General features: G+C 40.9%; 3 protein-coding genes across 3 annotated transcripts; all 3 read right to left on the minus strand.

The window, feature by feature from the left end:
• Positions 1–1,849: 1,849 nt before the first annotated feature.
• Positions 1,850–4,078, minus strand: gjb10 (gap junction protein beta 10). The gene is made up of 2 exons (XM_069662252.1): positions 3,946–4,078; positions 1,850–3,518 (listed from the first exon to the last, which is right to left on the minus strand). Exon 2 carries the CDS (start codon positions 3,405–3,407, stop codon positions 2,640–2,642), a length of 768 nt encoding a protein of 255 aa, XP_069518353.1. The 5' UTR covers positions 3,408–3,518; positions 3,946–4,078; the 3' UTR covers positions 1,850–2,639.
• Positions 4,079–4,386: 308 nt separating this feature from the next.
• ppie (peptidylprolyl isomerase E (cyclophilin E)) lies at positions 4,387–11,468 on the minus strand. The gene is made up of 10 exons (XM_069661305.1): positions 11,429–11,468; positions 10,391–10,489; positions 10,226–10,269; positions 9,758–9,784; positions 9,593–9,674; positions 9,400–9,503; positions 9,184–9,307; positions 8,785–8,970; positions 8,508–8,650; positions 4,387–4,580 (listed from the first exon to the last, which is right to left on the minus strand). Exons 1-10 carry the CDS (start codon positions 11,457–11,459, stop codon positions 4,512–4,514), a joined length of 909 nt encoding a protein of 302 aa, XP_069517406.1. The 5' UTR covers positions 11,460–11,468; the 3' UTR covers positions 4,387–4,511.
• Positions 11,469–12,848: 1,380 nt separating this feature from the next.
• pabpc4 (poly(A) binding protein, cytoplasmic 4 (inducible form)) lies at positions 12,849–22,004 on the minus strand. The gene is made up of 15 exons (XM_069662160.1): positions 21,390–22,004; positions 18,739–18,932; positions 17,899–18,014; positions 16,755–16,894; positions 16,564–16,658; positions 16,348–16,485; positions 16,139–16,234; positions 15,732–16,001; positions 14,904–14,994; positions 14,637–14,732; positions 14,381–14,511; positions 14,191–14,281; positions 13,974–14,104; positions 13,762–13,872; positions 12,849–13,655 (listed from the first exon to the last, which is right to left on the minus strand). The coding sequence occupies exons 1-14, from the start codon at positions 21,583–21,585 to the stop codon at positions 13,771–13,773; spliced, it is 1,887 nt and encodes a 628-aa protein (XP_069518261.1). The 5' UTR covers positions 21,586–22,004; the 3' UTR covers positions 12,849–13,655; positions 13,762–13,770.
• Between the last annotated feature and the right edge of the window lie 3,600 nt (positions 22,005–25,604).

Raw genomic sequence — 25,604 nt, forward strand, 5'->3', positions numbered from 1 at the left:
ACAAGTGAGGTTATGTCAGGTCATGGTTTATTTGTATTGCTAGTCATGACTGTATTTTTTCAAGAATGTGCTATGAAAGCTATTGAGAAGTCATCTGTTTAGATTGCAAACCAAATAAGCTGACTTTAGCTTTTTTCACTTCATTAAATTGAGCGACATAAGCAAGATGTGAAACTGAGATGTGGACAGTAATTCATTTGTTTGGTGCCAGGCTAAAAACATGGTTAACCATGAGTAATTTAATCAGCCTCATAGTTTCGTTGATGTATAAATAGCCCTTTTCTTCTATTTTAAAATGTGAATATGTCACACCTAGAGTATAAAGTAACAATCTAAAGAGATGCTGTAGTCTGGCCTCTCTAAATGAAACACTCCGTCTCACAGCCAAGAGCTAAAACTGTCAGAAGATTGCTAGAAGTATCAAATCCAGCTGTGCTTTTCAGGAAGGTCACCTTAAGCTCGAACACGTGAGAACAACATCTGCAATTGCAACATTTAAAGCAGTTAAGTATAGACAAGAATTACAATCGAGTGGGGGAAGGGGAAGAAAAGTTGCTTTCCCAGCTCCAGATGAAGAACTGGTCCAGGCAGTCTGCAGGGACACACCTGGAGGAATGCACCGTGTGACTCAACCTCTGCCAGCCGCATGTCTCAACAAGACGGACCAACACAACTGGGATAAACAAATTGCTTTTCACTGCTAGTACTGTGAAAGGAAGGAAACGTACCAGAGAGCAGAGAAAGCAAGGACGATGAGAGAAAAACTACCCCAGAAGAGTTGGGAGGGTCTTAAAGTGGGAGTGATTGTTGGCTCATTTGGAGAACCACCCATACAGGCTGGGCAAACACAATGAGAACAAAGAGAATGGCACAGTCTGAAGTTTGCCTATTTTCAGAGCTTGTAGATATTACACTTTATAATATTTGCTAAAACACTTAAGCTTGGATCCTGTTTGGATGATATTCTTACCAGCACAGAGGCCAGTAAAAGTGACTGACTTAGTGTCATCCCTCCTTGTTTGGTTTCATAATCCCCCTCTTCTCAATAGTTTCTCACAATTCATGTAATTTTGGTTTCATCTGCTGAGAACTCATTTATCTGTGACACCCTCATGCAGCAGATGACTTTTTGGTAGCAACTTGTCCTTCCCGAAACTGTGCCCTAGTTACTCAGACGATCCACAGACCTCACTTGTTAATCGTCATCAAAACAACTGTCTACTGAAAGAGACATTAATGGTTTCAATGAAGCCTATCAACTGAAGTGCTTGCGTATTGTTCTCTCAATGTTTGTAGAAAGAGAAATTGCTGTTTGATTTTTTAAATGTCATCCCTAATGGCTCTGGGCAGAAGAAACTATATTTATTCTCCTGCATCGTACTGATGTGACAGTGGAAGCACAAGTTTCAGAGGAGCAGAGGTCAAATACTCAGCAAAACTGCTGAGGTATTTTCTCTCTCCTGCCAGTGAGAAAATATGCCTTTTTACTCTCACTACATTTCTCCTATTGCATGTCGCAGTGTAAATACTGGAATAATCCATTGAGAGACTACAAGGACTGACAAATTCCTGCGCTGGGTGGGTCCAAACCCGTCAGCACGGATGAATCAAACTGAGGAGTGGGAGGCTCCTCCTCTGCCCTCCTCAAAGTACCAAGCAACCTAAACGAGGACGGTGCTGCTCCTAGCAACACCGCAATCTGTGTGCCAAGGAGGGAGAGCTTTATGAAACACATGGAAAAAGTGTAAGAACAAAGAAAGTCTGAGATCTGTGTTGAACCACATAACTTCCTTTAACTGGTTTTCATTATAGTGATTTGTTATGCACAGACTTTTACATGATGTGCAGTTACAGTACTTGTGTAAATGGAATGCAGAAGGTACTTCTGTGTAAAGACATCTCTGAACTGTATCTAGAGGGGAAAAAAGACATTTTCATTCTCAAAACATAAACATTATTATCTTTAATGGAAAAATATGAACAACTATGCAAGCATGTGTATCTCAGCTCTGTGAAATATACACATCCTGAAATCATCAACTGTTTACACCACTGCATTTCAACTTCATTACTCTCCTCTGCTTGTTTACAGAACACAGTTTGAAGCAGCTCCGAACAGTAACATACACAAAATCACAATTTTAAATTATGTATAGTACACTATTGACAAAGTCAGATATGAACTTGAGTGAAGGGGGAAGACGGTTCATTTTAAACAACAGTTGTAGGCTGAGCAGCGAGCAGAGGGAAAATCTTACACAGAAAACCACATGTGTTTGTAAAACCATACTCTCCAGACCAGAGGGTGACTCATGTAATTGCTATCAAGGCTAAATCCAACACTGCATCGCAATAACTTGTTTTTTTTCTCTCTGCAGCGGCTATAAAACTTCATCTGTAAAATCAACTCTGACCCAAGCTCACAATAGTGAGCACATTCCAGATCAATGACACGTGTCTTGTAGTCACAAGAATTTCTTAATGTCTGACAGTGGACACAGAAACAGTTAGGAACTATCTCGGTTGTAGTTCAGTCTCTAAGCAGACAAATGTCTGCCTTTAAGTGTCTGTAGATTGAGGTGAGGCACATTTCCTCTTCCATGTCTTTGTTTTTCAGTACGTCTTTATTCTCACTATCTTCAAGATATGGCAACCATGTATGAAGGAGCAGGTGTTTCAGGTGTGTTTTTGCTTAACAAGTGGCTTCCACTGGACAGCGTGTTGGTCATGACTTGGCGAGACTGATGGAGTGTGGTGAAACATTCACGACAGCGTTTGCCCACCAGGTAGACGATTTCAAAAATGGAGAGGAGGATGCAGACCAGGCTGGTGACCACCATGAAGAGGGTGAAGATCCGTTTCTCAGTGGGCCGAGCAATGAAGCAGTCCACCTTGTTGGGACAGGGCTTTTGTTCACACTTGATGAGCGAGGGGAAGTCGTAACCCTCGTAGATGTGATACAGGAGGTAGACGAAGGTGGCGTCCACGGCTATTTTGAAGACCAAAGTGAGGACATAGGTCCACCAGAGCCCTCCACGCTTCTTACCGGTGTTCTGGTAGAGACGGCGGCAGTTCTCGCCATACTTGAGTCGGTTTTTCCGTTCCCTGTCCTCCCTATAGGCTACATGCATCACCACAAGGAGAGAGGGACAAGTGACAAAGATAAGCTGCAGGGCCCAAAGCCGGACATGGGACACAGGGAAAAAGTGGTCATAGCAGACATTGTGGCAACCGGGCTGAGCTGTGTTGCATTTGAAGTCTTTTTGTTCATCGCCCCATACTTTCTCTGCTGCCACCACAAACACCATGACCCTGAAGAGGAACACAATTGAGAGCCACACTCTGCCAAAGGCTGTGGAGTACTTGTTCACCCCACTAAGGAGGCCCTGGAGGAATGCCCAGTTCATGACGAGGTTTGTTCACAGCCTGTCTTTTCTTCCTGCTGATGGAAGACAGAGGAAGCACTTCTCAGCTGTAACTCAGCCCTGAGCTCGGACAAAACTCAGGTATCCGTCACTCTAAAAAAAAAAAACGAACACACCGTCATACCACAAATAGAATAAGGCTAAGACATCAAAGAAACAAACTGAAGCGAAGCTGCGTTACTATGAAATCACGTGTAAACATATCTTCAAGGTAAAAAAGACCCAAAGAAATAAGGGTAATAAAAGCGCTAAAAGTGCCTTGAAACACTTATTAAACAACAAACTAAACGTAACAGAAACTTTTGAATCCGTCGCTGTCCTGAGATACAGTGAGACTTTTACTAAAATCAGCCGTTCGCTTCCCTACTAATTCGCCAAATGCGCTTTCAGGTTTGTACTTTCCGTGCGCAATTACGCGTATCCAAACTATCCATGTCTAAAACTTACTAAATCGAATAAATCCAAGCATCTTCGCGTTACAATCCTGTTCAGTACTTTACAAAATCATTTGAATACTTACAGTTAAAAGGCTTTCGTTGCGGTTCAGTGTCGAAGCGGAGGAACAGGCTTTGGGATGGACCTCACCGATGAGAGTCTCAACAGATTTCTCAACAGCACTGGAGTGGAGGGGGTGGAGTTGTTTCACTGCCATGTCTTCACACTACTCAACCTGCTCAGGTGGGGCAGCCCTGCTCCACCAAATAATTGTTTGTCAAGTAAGGTTCAATGAAATGAACAGGCGACGTTGATTTTTTCGAAACTATGTGACGTCGTCGAACAGCCTCCATGCACGTGATCATTATTTTCATGTAACTGATTAAAATTACAGATTTAAGCATGTATGATTTGTGAACAGGAACTTTTCCAAAACTAACTCAGGGTTTTTATGCAAAACAGCATATTTATGTGACATATGAATTGTGAACAGTAAAAGACAACAAGCTGGTGTCTCTTTATAAAAAAAGGTGTTTATTGAAATATTTACATGGCAGATGATGTGGTTTTGAAGTACAAAAGACCATGAACACTCTCAGACACACATTGCCTCCATAGACATGCACTAACAAGCACACACTTCTGTTTCCTTCACACATATTCTCCACAGTCAGAGATGATGACTTTCTGCTTCGCCTTGCCATCTTTTGATCCCTGATCCTGCAGAAAGAAAAAAACATGGATACAGATGTTACTTGCCAAAATGCATCATGAAAACACTGTACAAAAGGTTATTACAAGATGACCAACTAAAATCACTATACCAGAAAGAAAGAGATAAAGTAAAGATAAAGATAAGTTGTGTAAAGTAATTTTCATTTGATCCATAAAGATTTATCAAAGCACTGAAGTCTCCTTTGGTAAACCTGTTGACGCGTCTACTAAATTGAAAGTCTGCTCATTTTGATTTGTTGCTTTGTTTATACGTAGAAGAAGTGCACATAGTGATGAAATAAAGTTTAAGAACATGCCGTGTAGTAAATAAAGTTCCTGTTAACAGAAACAAATGAGGACTTGGTAATCTGATTACAAGTGGAAAGCTCCTATTATGGCAGTTAACACCTGATATAAGAATGCATCTCCAATTACCTATTGTGATAGCATGCACAAGTAGCCTTCATCAATGTTGTAAGAAACATCAACTGATCAAAAACTGTGCAGTAGACTAGAGTGAGAGGGAGAGGAAAAGTGTAAATATAGGATAGAAGTGTGAGTTCGGGGCAAAATGGGGTCTCTGTTAACAGTGACAAATTGACCGATAGACTCATATTATATACGCTCATCTCCTCTTTTCTTACTGCCCTGCATTGTTATAAACTATGATTAACTGCTCATGGGTCACATCTGACGTCTGTTTCGAGGCGCCGTCTCGCCCCCTTCCATCAGACCTGAACAGGGTCATCTTGAAAATATTGCACTGTCACTTACTGAGTCAATACTAGACGTGTACTAGGTGTGTTTTCACATAAATATAACATGAGAAATAATAAAACCAAAACAGTTCCACCATACATAATGGAGAAGTATTAAATCAGGCGAGGATGATAGGTGAGGTCATTGTTGCCCTGGATAAGGATACTAGGTGATCCTTCAACATGGCCCATGACACATCTGCCAGAACATCAGTGAAAGAATGTGTATATATGCAAGCAAGACAAACTCCAAAAGTGGCCTGAGTGAGCGGTTCTGAAAGCACCACACTAGGGATGCACCAATCAGGATTTTAAGGGCCGATACTGATTACTGATTTTCTAATAGTGAGATCTGCAGATCACCGATCCGATCACGGATTTAAATGCATTTTTCCCAAACTTCCTAAGAATATAAAAATCATAACACAGAGGGAGAAATTAATACATTATGATCTTAGTGTTTATTAGCCATTGCAGTTAATAACTGCACTGTTCACAACAATTAAGTGTGCTGCACATATGTAGATCTGTAATGCAAATAAACAAATATATAGACCATCAAATTTTGCCTGAAACCTGGAGGCTCTGCAACCATATTAAACAAGTAAATGGGGCTCTCTGTATCAGCTGTGTCCACAAGAGACAGTTCTGAAACACTTAACCGTACAATGTTATGGATAACAATAGCAAAAAATAGAAATTAATAATAAAACGCGTAAAAACTGTTTCTGTTTATCCTGTTAAAAAACGACTTGTTTTAAGAACAAATGAACCCATTGTCTGTAAACGGTTGAACAAAAAGCAATATTCAATCAGGCCTATGTCAAAACATGGTAGACTTTAAAATAGGTAATAGAATATTTGCTGTAAATTGCAGGCTGAAATGAGGAACATTATCTCGGCGGGTCACAGAGCGATGACGCTGCACCACTGGAGCAGGAGCAGGAGGAGTGCATGCTGTGGGATTTCCTCCTTGTAAAGCGAGCGCTTGCATCCGTTTAGTGAATCTTGCTAACTTCTGATCATTTCCCTGTTGCCTGACTTCTAAACTTTGACTGAAGTGGCGCTCTCATTCCAGCAGAGTGCGGGTTCAGCCTCAGAACATTTTGCAGAGAAGTTTTCTGCCCGAGGCAAAGACGCAAAACCAAAGGACAATCGCCTCTCCAGCAATCTCCCCTGATTACACACAAGCTAGTGTTACATTTGCATTCTCTGTCACTGCGGAAACCAATCATTAATGTGCTTGGTGTGGTGTGCGAACGTGTCTCATAATTTTTACTTCATGCGATCGGCTGGAGTGATCGGCACTTTGAAAGGTAATTGGCTGATCACAATCCCCTAATTCGAGCCTATATCAGCCGATTTTGATCGGCATCCAGTGGATTGGTGCATCCCTAAACCACATGTTTTGGATGTGTTCACACCTGTACCTAAACCTGGACTGTAGAGCTGTCCACTTGAGATCAGATCACTTGCTAATACCATGTGTGAACAGGGCCTCTGTTAATGAGAGCTTTCTCTCTGATTGGTTCGAGGCATACAGCCATGGCCAAAAGTTTTGAGAATGACACAAATATTAATTTTCACAAATTCTGCTGCCTCAGTTTTTATGATGGTAAGTTGCATATGCTCCAGAATGTTATGAAGAGTGATCAGATGAATTGCAATTAATTGCAAAGTCCCTCTTTGCCATGGAAATTAACTTAATCCCCCAAAAAACATTTCCATTGCATTTCAGCCCTGCCACAAAAGGACCAGCTGACATTATTTCAGTGATGCTCTCGTTAACATAGGTCAGACTGTTGACGAGGACAAGGCTGGAGATCACTCTGTCATGCTGATTGAGTTAGAATAACAGACTGGAAGCTTTAAAAGGAGGGTGGTGCTTTAAATCATTGTTCTTCCTCTGTTAACCATGGTTACCTGCAAGGAAACACGTGCAGTCATCATTGCTTTGCACAGAAAGGGCTTCACAGGCAAGGATATTGCTGCTAGTAAGATTGCACCTAAATCAACCATTTATCGGATCATCAAGAACTTCAAGGAGAGAGGTTCAATTGTTGTGAAGAAGGCTTCAGGGCGCCCAAGAAAGTCCAGCATGCGCCAGGACCGTCTCCTAAAGTTGATTCAGCTGCGGGATCGGGGCACCACCAGTGCAGCGCTTGCTCAGGAATGGCAGCAGGCAGGTGTGAGTGCATCTGCACGCACAGTGAAGCGAAGACTTTTGGAGGATGGCCTAGTGTTAAGAAGGGCAGCAAAGAAGCCACTTCTCTCCAGGAAAAACATCAGGGACAGACTGATATTCTGCAAAAGGTACAGGGATTGGACTGCTGAGGACTGGGGTAAAGTCATTTTCTCTGATGAATCCCCTTTCGGATTGTTTGGGGCATCTGGAAAGAGGCTTGTCCGGAGAAGAAAAGGTGAGCGCTACCATCAGTCCTGTGTCATGCCAACATTCAAACATCCTGAGACCACTCATGAGTGGGGATGCTTCTCAGCCAAGGGAGTGGGCTCACTCACAATTTTGCCTAAGAACACAGCCATGAATAAAGAATGGTACCAAAACATCCTCCGAGAGCAACAATGCCTTTTCCAGCATAATGGAGCATCTTGCCATAAGGCAAAAGTGATAACTAAGTGGCTCAGGGAACAAAACATCGAAATTTTGGGTCCATGGCCAGGAAACTCCCCAGACCTTAATCCCATTGAAAACTTGTGGTCAATCCTCAAGAGGCGGGTGGACAAACAAAAACCCACAAATTCTGACAAACTCCAAGCATTGATTATGCAAGAATGGGCTGCCATCAGTCAGTATGTTGGCCAGAAGTTGATTGACAGCATGCCAGGGGGAATTGCAGAGGTCTTTAAAAAGAAGGGTCAACACTGCAAATATTGACTCTTTGCATAAACTTAATGTAATTGTCAATAAAAGCCTTGACACTTATGAAATGCTTGTAATTATACTTCAGTATACCATAGTTACATTTGACATAAAGATGTAAAAACACTGAAGCAGCAAACTTTGTGAAAACCAATACTTGTGTCATTCTCAATACTTTTGGCCACGGCTGTATATTATCACCGAATTAACCCTGTGCATTATTTTGGAATAGAGTTTCTATTCTACGCTATAAAGAAACCCATTGCAGTCTAAGTAAACCCTTTCATCCCTTACCTCCATTGCACGGAGCACATCCATCCCCTCAACCAGGTCTCCAAACACTACATGTTTGCCATCCAGCCAGTCCGTTTTGTCAGTGGTGATGAAGAACTGAGAGCCATTAGTGTTCGGCCCAGAGTTGGCCATGGAGAGCTGCCCTGTGAGCACGACATACACAAGGTTTAGCCACTTACCTACAAGATATGCGAGTAAACATCAAACATGGAGCTCGTTCACAAAGAGACCACACACTCAGACACTCCCTCTCACAGCTGCATGCAAAACTTCTCACCTGGAGCGGTGTGTTTGAGGACAAAGTTTTCATCATCAAACTTCCGCCCATAGATGGACTTGCCACCGGTGCCGTTGTGGTTGGTGAAGTCACCTCCTTGGCACATAAACTGAGGGATGATGCGATGAAAGCTGCTGCCCTTGAAGCCAAAGCCCTTCTCATGTGTGCACAAGCAGCGGAAATTCTCTATAGAGGATGGAAGAAAGGATTTCAATGTTTGCCAACCCATTTTTTTGTGTTTGAAAGGGGGGTGATACAGGCACACACTGGGGTGTTGTGTTACTCTAGAAGATTTGTTTTTATTGTCTTTTACAATTGTTTACATAGCACATGTAACATTGTGCAGCTAAAGCACATATTTTTGTCAAAGATGTGATAACAAGCACACGGCATACACACCTGCAGTCATGGGAACAATGTCCGCCCGAAGGAGGAAGCGTAGTCTCCCTGCTGGCTTGTTTCCAATCTTGATGTCCATGTAGATCTGAGGATTAACTCTGCCCTTTTTAGCCGGAGGCTCAGTCTGCAAAAACAAATCATCCTCATGTTACTATCTGAAATTGGTTAAGATTTAGTGGCACCAACATACTTAATAAAGAAAGAAAGTCATCTCACCTCCTGTGCGGCTGTGTTGGTTGATTCTCCACCAGCTGCCTCCACCTCTGCCTCCTCCGCTGTCTTACCTGAGAACTTCTTCAGCCAGTCATCATCCGACCATACTGAAGGGAAAGCAGAGGCAAAATCAGAACCAAAGATTTACGTAAATATCAAGGTAAAGACTTCGACAGACAGGTTTTTAATCAATCACCTGGTCGCGAAGAACCTTCTTTGATTCTCATGGGCTTGGCTGTGTTGACCCGAATTGTTCGTCCAAAAAGCTCAGACTCATTCTAGCCGAGAAAAAGTAAAAAATAGAAATAAGCTCAGAAATAAGCCCTACTGACATACAATTGCTGAAAAGTGATCCACTTACCATATTATCAATAGCTGCAGCAGCATCCTACAGAAGTCAAAGAGCATAAATAATCAAGTGTCACTACCAAACATGATTGAATTGAATTCACAACAATCAAAGCATTTAGTTTGCCGATAAATTTATTCAATTCATATCACTTTTTACATGCTAGAGCAGAGCCATAATAATGACTCCTTATAGACCCCCTGAAACTCAAACATTTTTTCTTTTATGTTGCTATTATAAAATACACTTAGTAGAGTTTTTGTAATGTGCATAAACATATATATTTTAAAACATGTCAGCAAGCCCAGTTTAAGTGTTTACTCTCCTCAAATCTCTCTTAAGAAAGCAAAAATACATCCTTAATTGAATTTAGCTTACTCTGATTATTACCTTATTCAAATTAAAGTAATCAACTGGTTTATCATCAGAATATGCCAGACCTAAGTTTGTCAGTACTTCAGCACAACAACCAGTACATACCTCTCCCAATTCAAACTCAATGAATGCAAATCCTCTGTGCTTTTCTGAAAATAGAGCATAAGAAACATTAATACAGTTTAATATGTATTTTTCCCCACAGTGTTTGATGGTAAATAGATTGAGGGCAATTTCTATCACACTTCATAGAAAAACTCCAAGTCTTACCCGTTTCATAGTCTAATGGTATCTGGATGTCTGTGATGTCACCAAATGGAATAAAAGCTGCATGTAGCACCTTCTCATCCACCTCCTCTGCCAGGCCACCTGACAGAATCACACCATGTTACTGAGACTGAGCAGTAAGGTACTGACACCAGGCCTACATCCAGATATAATTCCCTTTATAACTCGGCTGACCCTCCAGTAGGAAAGACGTGTTTCTCACTACATTCCCTTTGTAACAATAGAGCCATGCATGCCCTATATTAAAGAGATCTATTCTGCCACCGTATATTGGAATCAGTTTGTAAATGATACATAGCAAAAAAAGGTGTGGATGTTTCCTTTTTAATACCTGATTGTCAAAAAGGTGAAGGAGATGTCCTCTAAAATGATTCAGTTGTATTACCCATCTCACCACTACATGCAGAAATTTAGAAGGGATAAACCTTGAATATTACCTTGAAAATGTAGTGATTTGTTTCATCACCCCAAAACGAAGACAAATGTTTTATATAATTCATTTAGTAGGGTTGTAAGCAAAAATACTCATACATCATACATGTTTTTGTTTCTACTTCAATCAACTAGAACGCTATCAAGGCTTTTAGTAACTGTGTGTTTTACTATATTTTTTGTAATACGGGTATGTTACTGTATATCTCTGGTTCCTCTGATCGCGTTGTATTTGTATGCCATCTCTTGTATGTTGAATCTGTTCTGTATGTGTATAATTGTTAATTCGAAATCAGTGCCGAGACCAACAGAAACATGTGTATGCCACTACAGTTAAAATATGCCAATGAGGAAATATGAGCTTGTATGCAGATTCAGCGGATAACGGACTATATTTACGTTTAATACACTATCAGCCATGATTTGAAGTGAGGCTCTCATGTTTTACCGGCTTAATCTTTACATATTTACGGCGTTATTTACGTTATCTTTTAGCAACGTCTACAAGTTTAGTTGTGTGGTTTTCTTTATTTAAAAGTAATAACCTAGTGCTTTGCGAAATTTTTAGTAAAAGTAACATCAACTTACCAACATACAGAACTCGTTTGTTAGCCGCCATATTGGATTTAATCTTTCAACTCTGACCCCGGCAGCTTGTCATTGGTGCAGTGAGACTAGAGCCCGCCCCCCAAAGTCCAAATTCCCTATGTCGCCGCCTGCTGGAGGAATCCCTTTGCAGCTGTCATCACTCAGATTTCACTGTTTATAGCCTGGTATATTAAATGGTTTACATTTAGCACACGACCGTTTTCAATTTCAAAACCTCTTCCTCCACACAAAATGTAAAACTTTATGGGCTACTTTTTTGTTTTCTAACAAATTATTATTATTATTATTTTTAAAGAATCTGGGTTGGCAAGTTGGTTTACCAAAAATGTGGTGATCTATATTTTAACTAAACCTGTATGGGTGTTGGCATAAATAATAAAATGAATACTGGCTGTAAAAAGAGAACAGATGTTAATAATAATAATAATATAGATGGCTCTGTTTTATTCCAGTGTCCCAATGAGCCTTGACAGTTTGCCAGTGACCTGTAATGGACAATATCACTACCCTGAAACTAAAGTAGGTAAAAGGACTTTAGCCATTGTATATTTACACTAGCAGTTTTCCTATATGTTTATTTTAATTTCTTGTGAAATGAAGCACTATCAAGCATACACCACTGTCATACTACTATACTACTAGGGCACTTGAATAAACCAGAGTCATCATTGATGTCATTGGTTACACCTGTGCTGCTCCTACTATGACAAGACCTATTGTCTTTAATGTTAAATATGAAATTTTAAAGAATAGACAAGTGGCCAGGGTGTGAAACATACTTTAAACATATAATGTTTCACTAAGATTGACCAAATAAATTATTTGATGTTTCCAGTAAATTAATTTAAAAAAAATCACAATTATCAATACCCTCTTTTTGTAGGCGATACTATAATGTTATCAGGGAGTTCTCCATCAACTCCTGTTAGTCTCCTGTTAACAGTGGTATTCTACTGTTTGTGGTTTTGTTTGTTTACTTCCTACCTTGAATACCTGCATTTTTTTGTTTTGTGGTTTTCTTACTTCATCTTATCTGCTGCTTGATATCTGACTGAATTTCATTTCTATTATCATCCTTCATACCAAATAGTTTAGCAATTAAACACAGTAGTACATATTCTAGGAATATGCAATTCATATGTACAGGTTGAAAAATATTCCCATTTTTGTGTGCTCAAAGCCAAAAAACAGTTGTTAGGATCATATTTCTGTAGTGAATTTCAAACATATGAGTCCAAAACAGGTCTGACATAAAGAAAACTTCCAAAGAGTATTGCATATAAAACTGTTGGCCAATAAAGGATAACTTAAAAATGACAGTTTGACCATGACGTTGAATCCTATAAAATGAATGTTTATTGCAAAATTTCATTGTTCTTATTTACAAAACTGGGTGCATTTAATGATTCATCATTCTGAGAGCTTAATATAAAACCATGCAAAAGTGACAGACGTTATGGCTATGTCGATGCGACTTCCTGTTCAGAGCTTGCTCCACCCTTTGTGAATTCATGACAGTGAGGTCAATGCAATTATTTTGTCCACACTTTTCTGCCAAGGCTCAGCCAAAATATCTCTTACTGATGATTTGGCCAGTCTTTCTGTCCAAAGCATATTTTAAAATAGGCAAATTAAACATCTTCTTTTCCTTTCTTAGATTGCTTTTATAAATCAAGAGTGAGAAACCCAAATAACAGCCTAGAGAATAACAATTGAACCCAGGCAAAGCAATTATATTTTAAAGCATAATTTATGCTACTCCTGCAGTGCAGATACACACACTTCAAACTAAATAAATAAATGTTACATGTAAGCATTAAAGTAACACAAGAGTGGTAACCTTGATGTATCATCCCTTTATTGAGAATACCACACACCCATGATAACATGATAGGATGGAGGAGCCCGTCATTTCAAATCAAACAAAACTGTCAAGCAAAGAACAAGGCTCATGTTCCTTTTAGAAAAAGGTTTCTCTCCTTTGCCAAAAAATGAAGGGCCTTCATTCAAGGCTTATAAGCATTATTGCTTCTGGTATGCAATTTAAAAGTATTACAGAACTAGAAAATTATGAACTGTAACTTTTTTCAAAATGTCCTAGTAGATTTTTAAAACTAAATTTCCTTTTTTTTGTAATTTTTGCAAAATTGTTCAGAGGAGTCAGGTGTCGAGGGTCCCTCCCCATTTCTGCTCAGTTGTCTGTGTCCTGAAAAAACACAATGACTTTTCATTACTACCTCAATACTTCACATACATTATGCATGACCAAATTCGCAAGTATGAATAGCTTGACTCATTATGTGTTATCATACCAACAGTTTTCAAGATGTGGCAGCAGCAGCAGTAGTAGCCATGCTGCCCACTTTTTGAGTAGCATCTTTCTTTGCCTGGTGGGCTTGTAGCACAGCGACAGCTTCTTCCACCTGTACAAACATAACATCCAACATAAGTAATGGACACAGTACAATGTGGAAAAAATATATATTAATGTGGCAAAATGGCAATGATGGAGGTAGTGAATCACCTTTGAACGCAGAGATTCATGAGACTCCAGCATATGTAGCAGCTCAGAGTTGTCAATCTCCAGCAGCATACCAGTGATCTTTCCTGCCAGGTTGGCATGCATGGCCTGAATCAGTGGGAAAAGACGCTCACCTATTTGGAATAAATGTAGATTGAATAAACCTAATAAAAGTTGAAAAGAATCACACAGATGATCTATTACGTAATGGGATTTATACCTAGCATCTGCTTCTGTTCCTGAGGAGGTGCAGCAGCCAGCATGGAAGCTGTGAGAGGCTCCTGGCCCTGAACATGCACAGCTGGCTGAGCCTGGAAGAGACAGATAAAGAACATAGAAAGGAAAATGTAAAGCTTTGAAGCTTTGATATGATTGGAACACAATGAGGTGAGATTGGTCTTCGGCCATACCTGCTGTAAAGCAATAGGTTGCACCACCTGGGGGTTGGGGTTACGGACACCTGTGGCATATTTGTAAGGAGGCATGGCACGGGGGCCGGGGACTCCCATTGAGGGACGAGGAGCCATGGCCTGGCCAGCAGCTAGCACAGAAAATAGAGCAGAATGTATCTTCACATCCTGCACTGTTTGTGTCGTGTCAATGAAATGCTAAAGTCAGATTAAGTTGTTAGTGATCATACTGATCACATGTCATTAGTGAACACACCTCTTGGGCCTTGTGTGCCGCTGCCAGGTGACATGTGTCTCAGGTTGGCACGGGGTCCTGGCTGACGTAGAGAGCTGGGTATCCCTTGGAAACCACCTGGAGATAACAGAAGTAGAGACAAAAACAGTGGAATACAGTATATATACGTATATTAACTGAAATCATAATTGCATATATTTTAAAGGAGCATAACAATATAATACAAATGTTGGTCAATTACAAGTATATCAAAGAAAAAAACACTATAAAAAAGTCACAGATGCTTACCTTGACCTCTGCCTCCTTGTTGCTGCCATCTTGGGTTAGGTCGCATTTGGGCAAGCTGATTGGGTGCATAGTATGTCGTCCTATTCTGGGCCTGGAAACACACGTATGAAAAGTCTGTCAAGTGTTCTTTAAACTTAAATTAGCTTGAAATTGTAGGGAACCATTATAGCTTTCTTGACTTTCTCGACCTAAATAAATAATAACTGTGAACTTTTGTCAACAGAATGTGTTGGCCATTTTTGGGTGTACACACAAAACTGACTTATTTTCACCTTTAACGTTATTATGCAACATTCCTCAGACCATGAGTCACATGGTCGCCTGGTAAAAGCATTTTTGAAACCAGTGCTGACAAACTAAAAAGCTTTGTAGAACTGAGGTGAACTGTTAAACGGTAAATGGACTGTACTTATTCACCTTATTCTAGTTTTTGTGACCAGTCAAAGCTGCTTTTACACTACATGTCACATTCACCCATTCACACACACATTTATACACTGATGGCATAGGTATGTAAAGTGCCCAACTGTCAATCAGTTATCACATTCATTCCCGTTGCCTATGCCACCAGGAGCAATTTGGGGTTCAGTGTCTTGCCGAAGGACACTTCGACATGTAGCCTGAGGGAGCTGGGGATTGAACCTCCAACCTTCTGATTGAAAAACAACATACTCTACCACTGAGCCACAGCCGCCCCAATCAAACTGTTGATTCGGTGTCAGTTGGAGCAACCCCTTCAATAACACACATCCATTTTGAACATTAGAGTATAGATTACAGACATGCTCACACACGCTCACACTGTCATCTGGACTTTGGTTCACACACCTGTGGCACAGCTGGCATGAAGTAGCCACTTGTAGGCTGGAACTGATTAATGATGGCGTTAGCAGGCATGGCCCTCATGCCAGCAATACGCTGCATGTATTGGTTAGTGAGGTGAGCTTTGCGCTCCTCTTTGCGCTGAGCGAGAGCCACATAGAGGGGTTTGGAGCCAACGATGCGTCCGTTCATCTCAGTCACAGCCTTGGTGGCCTCTTCAGGGGAGGAGAAGCAGACAAAGCCAAAGCCCTTGGAACGACCCTCCTCTAGCATCACCTAAAATACAGACAGATTGTGTGTGGGTAACTTCAAAAATCTGATAGCGCCATGCTGTTGTGATATTAATAATTGCAATTATGAAACAGATCATCTTTATTGGTAAAGTAATTCAACATCTGTGTGGTCTCTCTCACCTTAGCACTTGTAATAGATCCAAATGGAGAGAACTCCTTACGCAGTTTCTCATCATCTATGGTGTCATCCAGGTTCTTAATGTAAAGATTAACACCCTAAAACCAAAGACACACAGTCACGAAACAAACAGATACAAAGCAGCTTCTTTAACATTGATGGACAAGACTGATTCAATAATGGATTAATTCAGGGATGAATGCCTACAGACCTGATAACGACTGATCCTCTCTTGTTTCAGCAGCTCAAACTTCCTCTTCAGCTCCGCCTGCCGCTCCATCTTCTTCTGAGCCCGGCCCACAAACACAGTCTTGCCATTGAGTTCGGTGCCATTCATGTCCTCTACAGCCTATGGATGAAATCATTATCATCAGAGGGAATAACCAATGAGGACTTACATTTATACATTTCCATGTGACCAAAGTACCTTGTTAGCATCCTCATGTTTCTCGTAGCTAACGAATCCAAAGCCTCTGGATTTGCCAGTGGGGTCTGTCATCACCTTCACACTGAGTGTTTTACCTGCAGAGGTCAAAGGTCAGGTAAGTTCATGTGAAACAGCAGAAATGAACCACATTAGAGTTTGGAGTAATTTCTATGAATGTAGTGTAATTTTACCATATTTGTCGAAAAGCTCCTTCAGCCGCTCATCATCCATATCATCCCCAAAGTTCTTGATGTAAACATTGGTAAACTCTTTGGCTTTGGCACCAAGCTCAGCCTCCCGTTCCTTGCGAGATTTGAAACGACCCACAAACCTGAAAACAAAGGGAAAATAGCAGCACACACTCTTTTAAAACAGCCCTGACAGAGACAAGAAAACAAACCAGGATCCAACTCTTGCTTTTTCCCGTTCTAAAACACTCTTGGTCCGGGTTTCTGGGTACAGAAAGTTCTGCAATGACAGAGGAAGACCTCACCACGCAAGCAGTAAACGGGTAAATTATTTTACAAAAAACAGGGACAACAACCACAAAACAAATTCACAGCTACATTTCACCATGTGAATCATCATTCCTGGGGTACATAATGAAAAAAAAATCAACCAACTGCTGTTAATATCACCAGAGGCAGGCAGATATGCTGGCATGCTAGACAACACAGTGACAACCATCTTAATTCTTGGTCCAAAACTTGAAGTGGAGGTGGATGGAGAGGGGTGGAGGAACAGAGTCTCACAGTACAAAGGAAAGCTGAGGAGGACCAAATGATCTTATATACCTTGCTATGACGACCTGTCTCTCCTTCCGCCATCCAGTATTGCATTCCTGCATTCGATCCATCACTAAAACACACAAGCGTTGTCATACGCACACACATACAGACACTCCAAGACGGGTGACCAGCGAGTGGACAAATGAGGCAACAGAAAATGCGTCTGGTTGGAAAGATAAGAGTAAGAAGGAGTTTTAAGTTTGTTATCTATCAGTTTAGAAGTTATTGTCATACTGGTGGTAGTGAGAGGTGAGCTTATTAGTCAGATTATTCACACACAAACCCAAAAATTGAAAAAAGACACATAAGGTCAGTTCACTCAACACAAGTGTAAAACAGTCAGGTTTATACCTTCAGACACAAAATACATAACAGTTTGATACACATGAGCAACTATTGTTATCACCATACGCTCAGTACATATGGAATTTCAATGTCTTAACTTTCAAATACAATCAAGTTTTAGCTAAATTCTTCAACTCTTTTCCAAATGCTATCAGCAGTGAACACCCCCTTGACTCCAGTTTCTAGATGATCAGACACTCACACCTTGCGGTCATTCAGAAGCATTCCGTTCATCTTCTCAATGGCACGGTCAGCAGCATCCTGGGTCTCAAAGTGGACAAAAGCATAGCCTTTGGAGCCATTTTCATCACACACCACCTGGAGCAGAGGAAGGCAGGTGGGTTAAAATGAATCCAGGAGATAGGCATCATAACTTATCCAGGTAGTTTTTTAATTTTGATTTTTAGTTCAAGTAGGCCTATTTGCTTTTTTTGCTAAGTTAGATAAGAAGATTAATAATTTCCTTTATAAGCTGTGCAGCCTGTTAGCCTAGCATAGCATGAAGACCGCTTACAGAGGTAAACAGTCCTCTGTTCAATTTTACAAATTTAATCTGTTTGTGTCAAATGCCAAAGAGGAAATACGACATTTAGATGGTAGGGGATTATTTGTGATGTAACTCACTGTATTAACATAAAGTGGTTTTCATTGTTTTCACTTCAGCAAGATATGAAGATGAGTTAATTACTGGATTTTAGCCGTTTCCTCTGTTTCCAGATTGTTTGCTTCACTAAGATAACCTACTGCTGGCTAAAGCCTCATATTTAAATGCCACCCATTAGTGTGGCACAGTTCTTCTGGTCAAACTTTCTGTAAGAAAGCCAATGAATGCGTTTAATAAAATGTGAAAGGACAATGTAAATAGTTTTTTGGAACAAGAGTGCAATATTAGTATATTATTCATTTTTTATATCTAATTTAAGCACAATTTGTGTGAAATCTCCCAGCAGGAAAATAATTTTTTCCAAACGTGGGAAAAACAGCATAAAAGAAAAATTATTTCTGTAGTAAAGTCCTTCAGTCACTTTGATGACAGCCGTACCTTACAGGAGAGGATGTTTCCAAAGGCAGAGAAGGTGTCGTACAGGGCTTTGTTGTCAATGGACTTGTCAAGGTTCTTGATGAACACGTTGCCTACCCCAGACTTCCTGAGGGAGGGGTCTCTTTGGGACCACATGATTCTGATTGGCTTCCCCTTCACCACGTCAAAGTTCATGGTGTCCAGGGCTCTCTCAGCTGGAGGGTAAAGGGGCAGATAGGTGGAGGAAAGGTCATGGGTGTTTGTTTACATGGAGCCATTAGTCTGAAAACATGTTAGTCACTCAAGTACGTTACTCCATACATGCATCATGCATTTGATTTGTCCATCAGTACCAGCAGCCACGTCTTTAAACCCCAATTCCAGCATTGCTTTATAAACACTTCATCAGAGTGTATAAAAACAGAATTTCCTTCTGTGCATTGCATGCTACAATGGTATTTACACAGCCAGCCCATTAACAAGCCTCATGTATCATGGTTAAGATACTGCAGTGGACCATGTGGCTGATGAGCAGCTGGGAAGTGTGGGGGCAGCTGCAGTGGGCACGCTGGGAGCACATGGCTGCCTTCTCTAACTCACTACATGCTGCTGGACTCGTCCTACCTAGGCCAGTTGCATTGGCAGTACAGCAGGCCCCTCCGGTATAACAAATGAGATTCAAATGTAGTGTTAAGAAGTATTGTTTCATTTTTCCTTTGCTCAAATCAACGTCCTCTTTGGGCCCATTTTAATTCCTCAGGTTTCATTTATACTATTCTCTTTGGGTGTATTGCTTTAACTCCCATATAGGCTTTCATGTCCATGTTGGCACATATGCCAAACATCCTTTTGTTCAGTCACTCCCCAGTAACACACACACACACACAGGGCAGGCTTTCCAACTGAAAGTGTCTGGTAAACAAAACGGAGCTGACTTGCGTCTGCTGGCATCAGCATTTTGGCTTGCAATTGTCCTTTACTTCACAGCCCGCATGCTCAGATAAGGTGTGTTCGCTGTCAAACATGTGGACCTCTGGAGGTTCAAAGTGGGAATATTAGTTTTGAAAAGGCAAGCTTGATCTGAATAATACATTGAAGTTATTAAAATATTAAGTGATGTCATTTAGGATGAAAGTTAGACATTCTTTTAAATGTTTACAGTGTCGAATTACTTATTGTTAATCATTTTGTCATGTCAAGAACTTAACAGTATTACAGGCAGGCAAATGTTAGTCTGCTCAGAAAGACCTTCTATATTTAGAGAGGGGTCCTGTGAGGTATGTGCTGGCATGGAGTGTGAGTTGAGCATTCTCTACCATTGATGGGGAAGAGACACATTCAACAAGAATGCTCAGATGAGCAACACCAGATCTTATGTGTGTTTACACATACGGTTCTGACATGAAGAAATCCAACAGTTATTGCAAACTATCTTGTTTTACTCCCCATGAAATCAGCCATACGCGCCGATAACAACTCTTAATTTTCCGAGTTTTGGTAGTATTTTAAAGGCTGCACACTGTTGCCTCACAGACACATGCTAGGACTCCATGTAAATACCAAAAAGCTACCATCCCCCATGTCTACACCTCCAATAACAAATGGTGTCTTCTCACTTGTGGCTCTTATTACATTTACTCAAGTGAGAGATACTACCTTCTGGAAGTGAGCCATTACTCTGGCTTTTGGTAACAGACACACGCACAGAAATATTGTGACAGGTGTTTAACGTTGATACAAGAGGCAGAAAAAGTCCAAACAATGTAAACAGTATACAACGACCTCCAGAAAACCACAACACCTGCTACTATAACTCAGTGCTCTGATGACATTAAATGTAATTGGAAAGGCCTTATAATAACGACTCCTACCACACATTTGTTATGTGTTTTCATTACTTACTATAGGGTTATAAAATATTAACATATTCTATAAGCAGTTTAAGTGTTTAAGATATAACAGATAAAGTAAGCATTAAATTCAACTAATCCTTCAGAAGTTCAAAAGTGAAGCTGGAGTTTAAATCCAAATAGTAACAGGAACAAGTTTGTGATATTATTGCCAGACAATACACATTTAAAGCAGACATGCTGCTCCACAGCAGGGGGTGGAGGGGTTATTGTTCAGCTGTTCTTGTCTTTTCCCTTGCTTTCAGTGAATGTAGCAGCAGAGGGCAATGGGAATTTGTTTCACTCTGTGGCCCTTTAAATAGGAGCAGAAATGGGTCATTTTGGGATGAATAAGTGCAATCTGCAAAACGAAAATTGTCCATAATGCAGTGCTGTACATGGTTGGCATTTTAAGACTGATAATATATTAAGTGAAGGTCCAGCTCTGCATGTGAGGGTTTTGATTATGGTAGTGACATGTATTAGCAGAGTACACAAGAACTGGGGCATGCTTATATGGGTCAAATGAGTGCTCCAACCGGTCTGAAGAACGGCTGTAGATTACTTAGACTGTAAAAATAGCACTTCAATCATAATTCATGCAAGGTCAGGATTTTTGTATTCAGTGCCAGTGTATCCCTGAATTTAAATTGATTATATAGACTCTCATGATTGACATTGAAAGCATATGGTGACATTGTCAGTATTTGGAGGATGCATGCACTACACGTGCAAGTAACAGGCTCAAACTGCACAATGATTACTCCACGCCTCATCTCTTACCATCGGCAGGTTGGGAGAAGTTCACATAAGCGTATCCCAGGGATCGCCGGGTGATCATGTCTCGGCATACCCGAATGGAGAGCACCGGTCCGGCTGGGCTGAATTTCTCATACAGCATAGCCTCCGTGATGTCGGGGTGCAGGTCGCCAACGTAGAGAGAAGCCATCGGATAACTCCCCGTCGCTGTTGTGTTCATATCTCGGACTTCAGAGAATTAATGAACGCAAAGCTTTCCTCAAAAAAGCAAAGAGAAAAATACCGGAGCGAAGTGTATTCCGGGTCCAAACTGCGCCTCAGTTCTATCCTATTAAAGACACTGACAGCTGGCTCTCTACTCCAGCGTGCTCAGAAAATATCAAACCTGAAAATGTTGATTTTAAATCGATATCTTCCAAAGTGTTTCTTCCTTAAAAGACGCCAACTTCGGGTTAAGCCCGAGGCCTCCTGTTTCAAGTGTTTTTTTAAATTACTGTTTTGCTATTTTTTTTAATAAACGTTTGTTTTTCTTTAAGTATAACGGTACTTGTTTTTATTAAGATTTTGTAGATTTTATATTTTTTTATTTTTATTTTTATTTTTCAAGAACAGTGAGTTAGACACTCACGGTTGTTTTGTGGTCGGGGAAAGAGACTGCGTGAGGACAAGCGTGGGCACTTTATAGAGAGCGGCGGTGCGGAGGAAATAGTGGCCAGGGTCAAACTCGGGATAGAAAAAAACAGAACACCTCACTGAGCATGCGGCGTAAAAGGGAGAGCGCACACTGCACTGCCCCAACTACACAGCCCGGCTCCCCACAGCGACATCTGGGTGGGAAGACAAAAGGCTCATGTAGCTTTTGGCTACTGAGTAGACATGCCCTAACATCATAAGAGAACGTTATAGAAATATTTAACTATTAAAAAGTGGAGTAGACTATGTGTCCTTTGTTAAAGTATAAACCTGGATTGCCATTAGTTTCAATGGAAAAAGAAAAAAAAAACAGAAACCCAAACTTAGATTTTTGCCTGATACCTTTATTTATTTCAAGTAGGCTACTATTAAAAAAAACAAAAACATGAAGCAGCAATTACTCTGCCCTGTCAATCCGCCTGAAAGTAGGAGAGAGAAGTAAATTAGTCACATGCATGAACCACAATCCTTAAAGCAAAACCAAAAACTGAATAATCTAACAAACCAAGTTTAAAGCACCTCACTAAATCCAGGAAAGCAGAGAACATCCCCCTCTGCCCGTGCCACTGTTTTCCTTTAAGTCCATCCATCCCAAATCTTGTAGCCACACCTTCTCCCTCTTGTTGCTTCAGCACTTCTTCCTCATAACTCAGCGTCTGTGACCCATCAGCGCCTTTGGAAAGCTGAAGCTTTGATTGGACTATTGGTTGGGCATCATTGGTTCCATCTTGCACCACAGCTGCATCTGCCTGCCTTTTAGCTGGCTCGTCTCTCCTGTGGCCAAAATCATCCTGGTTTTGGACAGTCATGGTCATTTCAGCTGGCAGAGGGGAGTCAACTTCTTGTGGAGCCTCTGCACCAAACATGTCAGATCGTCCAAACCACTTTTTTCTTTTGGCTTCCACTGCAATAGCTGGTTCTCCTGGAACCCATCCATCTAACAGTATAAGAAAATTCAAATTTTTATCTCCAATCGTATTTGTTCTGCTATGCAGAGGAGATTCCCGATCTGTGTTAGAAGGCTGCAGCTCAAGAATGGCATTTGATAGCCTGTCTTCGGACTCAGAACCAACATTGTCCTCATGTTGAGCATCTTGCACCTGTCCAGGTAGCCAAAGAGTTAGTCTGGCCACTGGGTCCTGACTCACTACCACAACACCCTGAGGTGGAGAGGAGAACTTGCTACTTGAAGTACCAGAAACAATCATTTCCTGAGGTGCTGCACCATCAGAAGCATCAGACTGCATTAAGTTGGTGTCAGGAAGCCTGGAGGTTTCTTGTGGTTCAGAGACTGGGGGCTCAGGACTCATTGCTACTTCTTTGTTGACAATGACAAAAGGGCCAGTGCTGACGGTAGCCTTGGCATCTGAAATGTCAATTAGCAAGTCAATGTTAATTAAGTAGAAATAGAAAATTCTATTAATTGGGAAACTTCTCAAAGAACAAAAAAAAAAAGACAAAGCGCTGACCTTCAGGAAGATGCTTGATTGACAGGCCTTTACACCTTGAGCTACAGCACTCACACACCTCTGCAGTTCCACTCAGGTCCTCCCATCTGAAATGTGAAAAAATTCATCAAGTAATGATAAAAATATACCGAATACAGTTTTATTTGTGTGAAAATACCTTGACTGGATCACATTGTAGTTACAGGATTTGGAGCCAAAGGTGACCCCCTGGTCTGAGACTAGGACGCTACAGTGGATGTATAGCTTCAGGGGAGGAGAGAGTCCACAAGATCATACAGTGTAACAGCAGAAAAAGGCAGTTAAACGTATAAAACCTTACCTCAGAAATAAGATAAGATGTGTTCAGAGCTAATTTAACCACATCGGCTCTGTTGGAGGCCACAAATTGTGTGACAGCATGAGTTGAACCCAACGGGGCTGTGCACCTGGCAGGGGGCAACGGTAAGACAGGTGAGTCTAGCATCACAGGAAAACTTTACAATCTGTTGCTGAATGGCTGCTCACCCTTTATTCATAATGACTGCATGTCTGGGTTTAATCTGAGGCTCAGGAGACGCAGACACAAAACAGGACTGGATGTAAAGCTGCTGCTCAGGCCTGGTTCTGGCTGAAACCTGGAGGTTAACAACCTGGCCTCTTTTATACACATTAGACTCTGCAGTGCTGGTCCACGATGCTGCAGGAAAAATATATAGATTTTTGTCTATAATGCCACAATACAGGCTAAAAGCATATTTTTTGACTCATTATTACTCACGATTCATGGCTTTCATATGGAAGGTCTTGCTACTCTTAGGAAGGGCTTCAGAGCTTAAGAAGTTTACATTATTATACGACCTGAAAAGAAATGCAGTCCCCATTAGTGTGTTTATTTTTGGTCACTTATACTTACTTCAGTTACACAATGGATGCACCTCTTTGGGAAGCAGGAGATATGCACTGTGGAAAGCGTTTGCCAAAAGTTTGGGGGAGGTTTTTTGAGGTTCAAGTGGAGAGAATTTGTGAACGTCCCCAAGCCGTTCTGCATCTGTAAAAGAGTTTGCTCTCAGAAAATCACAAGGTTTGGAGATAAGAGTAACCAGTAAAATACGTGGTCAACTCACCACACGTGTCGTTCCGCACTTATCCAAACTGTAAGTGAAGACGAATTGGTTCGGTAGCTCTCCATTGCTATAGCAGCCATAACCCAACTGTATCTCCTCTCCAGTGAATACCACACCATTGGATCTCTTATCAACCAGCACGGTTAGCTTAGATTCATCACAAAACACCCTCACTTTGGGAACGACCATAATGGGAGGTAATTCACCAAGCATGTGAAATTCAGGGGTCCGAGTTCGCCATGAGCTGAAGATGGTGTCATATAGAGAGAAATCCAAATTTCTTTTAAATGGAGAGGGGATTATATTGTCAAAAAGTCCTGGAAACTCCTGAGGGAATATGGCATTTTGCTCATGTATTACTGATTGAACAGCAATGAAATGTCCAACAAAAATGCAAAGAAAAAGCTCCTTTGTCCCCATTGCAAACCTCAAAGTTAGCTTGATGCGCTGATCACTCTCCCACCCTGATGAGTCATTTGTAAGGTGCAGTGTAGGAGAGGACAGGTGCTGGCAATCAAGCTAACGAGGCTGCAGCTTTTGGGGTGCTTCATTGTGAGACAGGTGGCCTTGAGCAGCTATAGATCTGTCTATGTTGTTCATTTTATTCTCATTGAAAATACTTAATGTATACTCTAATCTAAGATCTTTGGTAAATTGTATCTTTAGTAAAGTATTTTAGTCTTACCCATCTACAATAACAGCAGAAGCCTATACTTACTTACATCTATCTGGGTCATGGATAATAAAAATGTACTCTGCCGACAGATGCCCAATACAGCAAAGCTTGGTGTGACAGTGTTTTTTTGCTGGTGTGATTATCTTTAAAAAATAAAATCATATACATAAGCTACACCGCTTTTTCAAAAATTTGAATTACATTTTTACATATTCAAAGGACTGAAGAACCACAATGTTCCCCAGTCTCTTACAGTGAATGTGACTGGGGGCGGAGCTCCCCCACAGGTAGGCGGAAG

The sequence above is a fragment of the Semicossyphus pulcher genome, unplaced genomic scaffold, assembly GCF_022749685.1.
Source record: "Semicossyphus pulcher isolate SPU_LCO1_2020_fin unplaced genomic scaffold, fSemPul1.0.p SCAF_14, whole genome shotgun sequence".
NCBI lineage: Eukaryota > Metazoa > Chordata > Actinopteri > Labriformes > Labridae > Semicossyphus > Semicossyphus pulcher.